This window comes from Micropterus salmoides, unplaced genomic scaffold, assembly GCF_014851395.1.
Source record: "Micropterus salmoides isolate LMB-PRFRI ecotype aquatic unplaced genomic scaffold, ASM1485139v1 Ms_hic_scaffold_1479, whole genome shotgun sequence".
In the NCBI taxonomy this organism is placed as follows: Eukaryota; Metazoa; Chordata; class Actinopteri; order Centrarchiformes; family Centrarchidae; genus Micropterus; species Micropterus salmoides.
Window position 1 is genome coordinate 23,917 of NW_024040573.1, and position 10,602 is coordinate 34,518.

General features: G+C 46.3%; 1 protein-coding gene across 1 annotated transcript; it reads left to right on the forward strand.

Moving 5' to 3' along the window:
- The first annotated feature begins 208 nt into the window (after nt 1-208).
- On the forward strand, nt 209-8,553 carry LOC119903335 (protein Wnt-16-like). Its single transcript, XM_038719502.1, has 4 exons — nt 209-507; nt 1,980-2,206; nt 4,710-4,999; nt 8,052-8,553. Exons 1-4 carry the CDS (start codon nt 416-418, stop codon nt 8,508-8,510), a joined length of 1,068 nt encoding a protein of 355 aa, XP_038575430.1. The 5' UTR covers nt 209-415; the 3' UTR covers nt 8,511-8,553.
- Nucleotides 8,554-10,602: the final 2,049 nt, after the last annotated feature.

Consider the following 10,602-nt stretch of genomic DNA (forward strand, 5'->3'; position numbering starts at 1 on the left):
TTGAGTTTTTAATTTTTTGCTTCTCTGACTTAAAGTATCTGGGAAAATCACGGATTAAATCTCAGATTAAATATATTCGGGAAACAGTTTTGTCTTTGTGATCCCTCCGCCAGCCCAATGAGCGTCCAGCTGTGACGTCAGCTGCTGAATATGAATCCCTTGCTCGTCCAATGAGGATCCTCCGGGACTCGGACTGTCCAGTCCAGAACACAAAGTGGACTGGAAGCTGAACAGAGTCCTGCAGGAGGGACTGCATCACATCATCCCAGTCGGAGCTGGACTCTCCTGTGATCCTGTTCCCCGAAGGATCATTACTGCACCGAGACCAGGATTAATGAATGTGCTCCTGGACCGGGTTTTGGTATGATGGGCAGACTGAGAGCGCAGCCCCGCGGCTCAGATAGATGAAGAGGTCATGGAGAGACGGAGCTGTGGAGTCCGACACATGTGCACTCTGACTCTGCTGCTGGTCTCTGTGTGTCCGCTGTGCTGCAGAGCCTCCTGGATGTAAGTAGAGCCTGCTGCTCAAACCAAACCGAACTTCATTATAGAAACGGCCGATTTAAGCGTAAATTTGCTCTTGTATACCGCGCTTCTACCTTCAGGAATAACACTTGGGCCAAAAACAACATAGGCTACTAGTTTCTCACGCTTCCAGTCTTTCCTCTTAAAAACCCGCGGAAGTAAAAAAAAAACAAACAACAAAACTGAATAAGTTTAAAGCCTTTAGAGAAAACGTCGCTTCACAGAAGCAGCTGGAAAAGTCCGTGTTTGTTCATGTCTCCGGTTTTACTCAATAACTTTCGGATATTTAATTTAGCCAATTGGAGGCTTCCTGTGCTCAGACCTCTTAAATATGCCCTTCAAACAATCAACAAATGGTCCATAACAATTCAGAACGTAAGTGTGACTGAGTTCTTGTCATTAATTAAGTCAGTGTGAAGGTTGGATCGTTTGGAGGGGCACCAGAGTCCCCGCTGGGCCCCGCGGAGCCAGCTGGATGCCCGAGCGTCCTCAGCGTCTGCTCATCAGATGCGAGCCGGTTTTACTCAATTAACCTCCAAGATCCAATAAAGCCAAATTCCATTTAAAAGTAAATGTGAGGCGCCTCTGTGTGTGTCATCAGGTGGGCCGCTCCAGATGGGCTTTAGGGCCGAATGGGTCCGCGCGATAATTCAATTAGGCTGTGAGATTTAATAAAACAAAAGTGATGTTTTTAATAAAAATATCACTTTTATAAATAAAATACCAACTTTTCATTTGGGAGCGTTGATCCACCCAGAGGACGACAGACTGAAAGCTGACAGGAGTCCGGCACAAACCGCCGTGTTCGGTGAGCCTGAGCTGACGTGCGCCGGCTGGTTAACCTAACTGGAGATCCGATAAGCCAAATTCCATTTTAGGCCAAACACAGCCTCAAATTAAATCACCACATCAGCTGGAGGCTTTAATGTCCTCCTCTGTTCCACAATCAGGATTCCCCTTAATAATAAAACCCTAGTGAGTCGGTGAAGCATGGATCTGGATCTAAATCTTATAGGACTGCAGACTTTAGGCGACACCCGGGCGGCAGCACGCGCGAAGCCTTCATGAGGTTACAGATTTGAGAAAGAAAAATTCATTAAAAAACAACCAGTTAAGATGTTAATAAGTACAGGCCCGATCCCAGCAGGTAAAACAAATGAAATGTAAAGTAAGATTCTTCTCATCAAATGTCCTCCTGCTTCCTGACCTGCTGGATCCGATCCCTGCAGTCAGACTATTAACATTTTGCATTCTATTAAAATGTCAGATTTGCCATTTAAGGTTTACTTTAATACATTTAATTAAATTTATTATAATTTCATTATTTAAATGATTAATTTCTGAAATCTGCCTGATGTCTTATTGTTTATTTCACTGGCTGACAGAGAAATTTTAAAACCTGAATGTTTCGCACGGAGTTTGGTGCTTAACTAAGAGCCGGCGTTTCCCTGCAGGTGGTTGGGTGTGGCCCCGGCCGGAGTCCCGGAGAAGCTGGGCTGTGCTGCCCTCCCTCTCAGCCACAAGCAGCGGGACCTGTGCCGGAAGAAGCCGTTCCTGCTGCCCAGCATCCAGGACGGAGCCCGGCTCGCCATCGCGGAGTGTCAGAGCCAGTTCAGACACGAGAGGTGGAACTGCTCCACCAGGGAGGACCCGTCCGTGTTCGGATACGAGTCAACGAGCGGTGAGGAGGCTTCCCTGCTCCTGCCTCTCAGAGGGAGAGCTTTGTAATCACTTGATCATTTGATGTGAAGATTTGCTTTTAATTATTTGAAAGTATTTTAATCACTTTGAGGTTTGGACAGAACAAACACTTTGGGCTCTGAGTAACTGGGACAACGTTTATCAATATTTTCAGAATTATTAGGATCAGTGTAATGAAAAAATAATTTTATCATTAACTGCAGTCTGATACGAAATAGTTCAACCTCAACAATCACAGCAGGACAATGAGGAGGAATAATTAGAATGTAATATATAAAAGTACAACAGTCAGTTTCCTTTCTGCTCTGAGTACTTGTACTTTAAATATGATTATACTTACATATTACTGCAGTGAGGTATTAGTAGGGGAGAGTGAGTGTGTTGTAACACTTTCACAACACAAGTCAACCAAATGAGAGAGTGAATCTTGGGCGCACGTTTAGTTTCCCTCACATCTTCAGATCTTACTGGAGACTGGTGAGCTGAGAGTGTGCACGTGGATTATCAAAGAATAAAAATACAACTACTTAATTATGAATATTGATTTGCTATATTAAATTTAAAATTCATACCAGAAGTAAAAATAAAAACAATCAGGACTAGAAAATCTGTAAAATCTGTCAAACAGATTTGCTTTGCACTTTAAAATCGCACGTTCTTTGGTAAGTGAATGGAAAACTGCAGATTACCTGCTTAAATGTTACTTTTCTGTATTTTCTATCACATCTATCACGTCACAGTGTCAGATGCTCATGTGAAATGCAACGCTGCGCTCAGTCTGTCTCTATGGATGTTTTCTGCAGTCTCATTTAGATTCACTGTGTTTGCATCTTGGACCATAGACTGTCTTAAAAAAACATCTCGGACACAAAAGTGACGTTGCTGGTGAATACCGCTCAGCGCAGGGTGACGCATGCGTTCATGCAAAGCTGCCGTACAGGAGTCACAGAGCTACATTATAGGGCTGGAGACGCACTACAGGTCTCCGTTAACCTCTTAACAAACAGGTGTGGTGTTTAAACACTAATGTGCATTTCTACATATGAATTGCCTGAGGTGCAAACATCGTGGGCCCATTTGTTGCACTTCACACTTCATCCACATCTCCTTCAAAAACACATTTCCTCTATGCAATTACAGATAAATGAGTTTAAATTATTTGTCTCCTCTCCTTGTTGCCAAACTGAATTAATGACTGTATGAAGCAGTGTGTGTGTTCGCTGCTTCGTACAGTGGCTTGAACTCAGCGTTGTGTCGTCCAGAGCTAACTCTGCTGCTGTAAACTGCACTGTCTCTTTACAGTATCAGTTCATGGTGTCAGAGGTAATTACTGTTTATCTGGGATGACTTGCCCCAAACTGACATGTTCATGTCGGCTGAACCTCGAGGTTAGCTCAAAAGATCACGTCTCCTCTACTTTGTGCAACTTTATCAGTTTGAACATTCATACCAAACAAAGTTGGCTTGCATAAAATGTAAAGTGCAAATCTTTTACCTTTTGAAGCAAAAAAATATAAAACGTTGTGCTCACCTCAGAGGAGAGTGACCACATGTGAACAGGAAGTCACACAAAGTGGCTATTAGATTTTTTTCTAGTGTTGGAGGTATGAGCAGAGTGACATCTTACCCCGCTCTCCCCCACCTGAGTGAAGGCTCTGAATACTTTATCCACCTTTTCTCTCTGCTGAGGTAAAAGTGTCAGGTTTGTCCTGATGGTGGCGCCAGAGAGAAAGCTCCTGTTGCAGGTTTATCCCCTGTATGGTGGCCTGTTTAGGACACAGCTCTACTTAGTGAAAAGTAAGCAGCATTTAGAAGAAACAGAAACTTGGATTATTCCAGCAGGACGGAGAAACGACACAGAAACTGAATGAGCTGAGCGCTGTAGTTCCCTTTGTTTCAGAAACTGAACTTTAATCCAGACAGAATCAAATTAAAGAAAAACTTTAATTAAGTTAAACGCAGGAGGATTTCTCCCTGCATAGCTTCAGCATGAAGCACGATGACCTCATGTGTTTTAGAGCTAATTGCATTTTTAGATAATAACTGATGTTAACAGAGATGGACAGTTGATATTTGGCTCTGAAAGAGTCGATCACATGTTTTAAATGAGGATATTAGAGACGTGAGGCTTTAATCTGCAGCTCAGAGTCAGAGTTTACTCACATTTCATCACCTGAGAGATGTTTTCTGTTTAGTTAGATGAAGATCCGAGCTTTTAATTCTGCCCAAGTTAAATATGATCATCCATTTTCCTCAGAATATATTGTTTTGGATTAAAGCTCGCAGCCAAGTGCAATTTTAATTAGTCCACTTTCTAACTTTGTCTGAAGCTTCCTGTCACCTTTCCGTCAGCTGTGGCTGAAAGTTCAGAAAAACTCAGTGGACTTAAAATAGGATTCTTCGGCAAGTTGTACTTTAACACGACACAATTCTTAATTTCCCTCTGTGATGTCACACTGACCCCTCCCTCCTCTTCCCCGTAGGAACCAAAGAAACAGCGTTCATTTACGCGGTGATGGCGGCGGGGCTGGTCCACGCCGTCACGCGCTCCTGTAGTCAGGGCAACATGACGGAGTGCGGCTGCGACACTCAGCTGCAGGGCAGCGGCTCGCCGGAGGAGGGCTGGCACTGGGGCGGCTGCTCAGACCACATCCAGTACGGGACCTGGTTCAGCCGCAAGTTCATCGACAGCGGCGTCAAAAACATGTCGACAACCAGAGGAGGATACACGCAGACCACCATGAATCAGCACAACAGCGAGGCGGGACGCCAGGTGAGGACGCCAAGGACATTGTTAACCTGAATCCTTTATCTCTTCATTTGGTGGCGTCTCTTTGACTCAGTCCGTTGTCTCTTTGTTTGGTGGTGTCTTTTTGTCTCAGTCCATTGTCTCTTTGCTTGGTGGCGTCTCTTCGTCTCAGTCTGTTGTCTCTTCGTTTGGTGGCATCTCTTTGTCTCTTTGCTTGGTGGCGTCTCTTCGTCTAAGTCTGTTGTCTCTTCGTTTCGTAGCGTCTCTTCGTCTCAGTCCGTTGTGTCTTTGCTTGGTGGTGTCTCTTTGTCTAAGTCCGTTGTCTCTTCGTTTGGTGGCATCTCTTCGTCTCAGTCCGCTGTCTCTTTGTTTGGTGGCGTCTCTTCGTCTCAGTCCGTTGTCTCTTTGCTTGGTGGCATCTCTTCGTCTCAGTCCGTTGTCTCTTTGCTTGGTGGCGTCTCTTCGTCTCAGTCCGTTGTCTCTTCGTTTGGTGGCGTCTCTTCGTCTCAGTCCATTGTCTCTTTGTTTGGTGGCATCTCTTCGTCTCAGTCCGCTGTCTCTTTGTTTGGTGGCATCTCTTCGTCTCAGTCCGTTGTCTCTTTGCTTGGTGGCATCTCTTCGTCTCAGTCCGCTGTCTCTTTGTTTGGTGGCGTCTCTTCGTCTCAGTCCGCTGTCTCTTCATTTGGTGGTGTCTCTTCGTCTCAGTCCATTGTCTCTTCGTTTGGTGGCATCTCTTCGTCTCAGTCCGCTGTCTCTTTGTTCGGTGGCATCTCTTCTTCTCAGTCCATCGTCTCTTCGTTTGGTGGTCTCTTTTTGTCTCAGTCAGCTGTCTCTTTGTTTGGTGGCATCTCTTCGTCAAAGTCTGTTGTCTCTTCGTCTGGTGGCGTCTCTTCGTCTCAGTCCGCTGTCTCTTTGTTTGGTGGTGTCTCTTCGTCTCAATCCGCTGTCTCTTCATTTGGTGGCACCTCTGTGTCTCAGTCCGTTGTCTCTTCGTTTGGTGGCGTCTCTTCGTCTCAGTCCCGCTGTCTCTTTGTTTGGTGGTGTCTCTTCGTCTCAGTCCGCTGTCTCTTCATTTGGTGGTGTCTCTTCGTCTCAGTCCGCTGTCTCTTAGTTTGGTGGCACCTCTGTGTCTCAGTCTGCAGTCTCTTCGTTTGGTGGTATCTTTTTGTCTCAGTCCGTTGTCTCTTCGCTTGGTGGCGTCTCTTCATCTAAGTCTGTTGTCTCTTCGCTTGGTGGCGTCTCTTCATCTAAGTCTGTTGTCTCTTCGTTTCGTAGCGTCTCTTCGTCTCAGTCCGTTGTGTCTTTGCTTGGTGGTGTCTCTTTGTCTAAGTCCGTTGTCTCTTCGTTTGGTGGCATCTCTTCGTCTCAGTCCGCTGTCTCTTTGTTTGGTGGCGTCTCTTCGTCTCAGTCCGTTGTCTCTTCGTTTGGTGGCGTCTCTTCATCTCAGTCCGTTGTCTCTTCGTTTGGTGGCGTCTCTTCGTCTCAGTCCATTGTCTCTTTGTTTGGTGGCATCTCTTCGTCTCAGTCCGCTGTCTCTTTGTTTGGTGGCATCTCTTCGTCTCAGTCCGTTGTCTCTTTGCTTGGTGGCGTCTCTTCGTCTCAGTCCGCTGTCTCTTTGTTTGGTGGTGTCTCTTCGTCTCAGTCCGCTGTCTCTTCATTTGGTGGTGTCTCTTCGTCTCAGTCCATTGTCTCTTCGTTTGGTGGCATCTCTTCGTCTCAGTCCGCTGTCTCTTTGTTTGGTGGCATCTCTTCTTCTCAGTCCATCGTCTCTTCGTTTGGTGGTCTCTTTTTGTCTCAGTCAGCTGTCTCTTTGTTTGGTGGCATCTCTTCGTCAAAGTCTGTTGTCTCTTCGTCTGGTGGCGTCTCTTCGTCTCAGTCCGCTGTCTCTTTGTTTGGTGGTGTCTCTTCGTCTCAGTCCGCTGTCTCTTCATTTGGTGGCACCTCTGTGTCTCAGTCCGTTGTCTCTTCGTTTGGTGGCGTCTCTTCGTCTCAGTCCCGCTGTCTCTTTGTTTGGTGGTGTCTCTTCGTCTCAGTCCGCTGTCTCTTAGTTTGGTGGCACCTCTGTGTCTCAGTCTGCTGTCTCTTCGTTTGGTGGTATCTTTTTGTCTCAGTCCGTTGTCTCTTCGCTTGGTGGCGTCTCTTCGTCTCAGTCCGTTGTCTCTTCGTTTGGTGGCGTCTCTTCGTCTCAGTCCATTGTCTCTTTGTTTGGTGGCATCTCTTCGTCTCAGTCCGCTGTCTCTTTGTTTGGTGGCATCTCTTCGTCTCAGTCCGTTGTGTCTTTGCTTGGTGGCGTCTCTTCGTCTCAGTCCGCTGTCTCTTTGTTTGGTGGTGTCTCTTCGTCTCAGTCCGCTGTCTCTTCATTTGGTGGTGTCTCTTCGTCTCAGTCCATTGTCTCTTCGTTTGGTGGCATCTCTTCGTCTCAGTCCGCTGTCTCTTTGTTTGGTGGCATCTCTTCTTCTCAGTCCATCGTCTCTTCGTTTGGTGGTCTCTTTTTGTCTCAGTCAGCTGTCTCTTTGTTTGGTGGCATCTCTTCGTCAAAGTCTGTTGTCTCTTCGTCTGGTGGCGTCTCTTCGTCTCAGTCCGCTGTCTCTTTGTTTGGTGGTGTCTCTTCGTCTCAGTCCGCTGTCTCTTCATTTGGTGGCACCTCTGTGTCTCAGTCCGTTGTCTCTTCGTTTGGTGGCGTCTCTTCGTCTCAGTCCCGCTGTCTCTTTGTTTGGTGGTGTCTCTTCGTCTCAGTCCGCTGTCTCTTAGTTTGGTGGCACCTCTGTGTCTCAGTCTGCTGTCTCTTCGTTTGGTGGTATCTTTTTGTCTCAGTCCGTTGTCTCTTCGCTTGGTGGCGTCTCTTCATCTAAGTCTGTTGTCTCTTCGCTTGGTGGCGTCTCTTCATCTAAGTCTGTTGTCTCTTCGTTTGGTGGCGTCTCTTCGTCTCAGTCCATTGTCTCTTAGTTTGGTGGTGTCTTTTTGTCTCAGTCCGTCGTGTCTTCGTTCGGTGGCGTATTTTTGTCTCTCTGGCGTCTCTTCTTCTTCTGTCCTTTGTGTCTTCACTCTGTGTCTTATGTTCTTCTACGTTTTTCAGGCGATTGACAGGACGATGTCCACAGACTGTCGTTGTCACGGTGTCTCCGGCTCCTGTGCGGTGAAGACGTGTTGGAGGACGATGGCGCCGTTCGAGCGTGTCGGCGTGTACCTGAAGGAGCGCTATGAACGCAGCGTTCAGGTGTCGGACCGCTCGAGGAGGAAGACGAGGAGGAAGGAGCAGCGTCGTCTCCCCGTCAACAAACAGCAGCTCATCTTCCTCAATAAGTCTCCAAACTACTGTCTGGAGGACCGGCGGCGCGGCATCGCCGGCACCAAAGGACGCCGCTGCAACCGGACGTCCACCGGCTCCGACAGCTGCAACCTGCTGTGCTGCGGCAGAGGATACAACACTCACCTGGTGAGACACGTCGAACGCTGCGAGTGCAAGTTCGTCTGGTGCTGCTACGTCCGCTGCAGGCGCTGCGAGAGCATGAACGACATGCACACCTGCAAATAAAGACCAGGACACACCTGCAAATAAAGACCAGGACACACCTGCAAATAAAGACCAGGACACACCTGCAAATAAAGACCAGGACACACCTGCATATAAAGACCAGGACACACCTGCAAATAAAGACCAGGACACACCTGCATATAAAGACCAGGACACACCTGCATATAAAGACCAGGACACACCTGCAAATAAAGACCAGGACACACCTGCAAATAAAGACCAGGACACACCTGCAAATAAAGACCAGGACACACCTGCAAATAAAGACCAGGACACACCTGCAAATATAGACCAGGACACACCTGCAAATAAAGATCAGGACACACCTGCATATAAAGACCAGGACACACCTGGGAATAAAGACCAGGACACACCTGCATATAAAGACCAGGACACACCTGGGAATAAAGACCAGGACACACCTGCATATAAAGACCAGGACACACCTGCAAATAAAGACCAGGACACACCTGGGAATAAAGACCAGGACACACCTGCATATAAAGACCAGGACACACCTGGGAATAAAGACCAGGACACACCTGCAAATAAAGACCAGGACACACCTGCATATAAAGACCAGGACACACCTGGGAATAAAGACCAGGACACACCTGCATATAAAGACCAGGACACACGTGCGAAAAAAACAGGACACACCTGCATATAAAGACCAGGACACACCTGGGAATAAAGACCAGGACACACCTGCAAATAAAGACCAGGACACACCTGGAAATAAAGACCAGGACTCACCTGGGAATAAAGACCAGGACACACCTGGGAATAAAGACCAGGACACACCTGCAAATAAAGACCAGGACACACCTGCATATAAAGACCAGGACACACGTGGGAATAAAGACCAGGACACACCTGCATATAAAGACCAGGACACACCTGGAAATAAAGACCAGGACACACCTGCATATAAAGACCAGGACACACCTGGAAATAAAGACCAGGACACACCTGGGAATAAAGACCAGGACACACCTGGGAATAAAGACCAGGACACACCTGCATATAAAGACCAGGACACACGTGGGAATAAAGACCAGGACACACCTGGAAATAAAGACCAGGACACACCTGGGAATAAAGACCAGGACACACCTGCAAATAAAGACCAGGACACACCTGCGAATAAAGACCAGGACACACCTGCATATAAAGACCAGGACACACCTGGAAATAAAGACCAGGACACACCTGCATATAAAGACCAGGACTCACCTGGGAATAAAGACCAGGACACACCTGCATATAAAGACCAGGACTCACCTGGGAATAAAGACCAGGACACACCTGCAAATAAAGACCAGGACTCACCTGGGACCAAAGACCAGATAAAATATTTTCAATCCAGTTTACATCCACATTAAACAGATTTAAACTTTTAACAACAGATTTTTCTGCAGCACGAACAGCTGAGTCGTTTGTGGAGCAGAACAGCAGGATTCTGGATGTTTGAGACTCATCATCGAGCTGATCTGCTGTTAACGAGCTCGAGAGGAACAAGTTTCTTCTGTTGGAGAAAAACTGAACTTTTATAATCGGTTGTTGTTTTAAAAAGACTCATTCATGAAAATCAGACAACAGGACATCCTCCTGGGACATGAATGGAAATGCTTCTGTATTTTAGTTTTGGCAGTAAACATGTATTTATGTGTAAATATTTTTATTTTTGAAACTTTCTTCCCTTTATAAATAAACATTACATACAAACAATAAAAATAGTAGTTGTAATCTATAAATGTCCTAATAAATATAATTAGGTAATTAATCTCATAATCAATTAGCATCACACTCCACATGTTGATTCTTGTTTTTACAGAAAATCAGAGGACAATGAACTCATCGCTGTGGGTCCCCACAAACACACAGATAAATAAATATAAACATAATGAATATATGAAGTAGTGACTTCATGAGCTGCAGAGGATTTTCTACTTCCTGTTTCTGCCTCCGTGATGTCATAACTCTGCTGCCCCAGCAAGGAGAACAAAAACTACAAAGATCAAAGTTCTCAGAGTGGATGCTGAAGAAAAAGGTGGGTCGGCTGTCCAAACAGACTCGTCCACTCTACCAG

Bases quoted from the DNA above. Each gene is read 5' to 3' on its own strand.
- LOC119903335 (XM_038719502.1), top strand. From the start codon at position 416: ATGGAGAGACGGAGCTGTGGAGTCCGACACATGTGCACTCTGACTCTG. The intron at 508-1,979 runs GTAAGTAGAGCC...GTTTCCCTGCAG, and splicing joins TGCTGCAGAGCCTCCTGGAT to GTGGTTGGGTGTGGCCCCGG. The intron at 2,207-4,709 runs GTGAGGAGGCTT...TCTTCCCCGTAG, and splicing joins CGGATACGAGTCAACGAGCG to GAACCAAAGAAACAGCGTTC.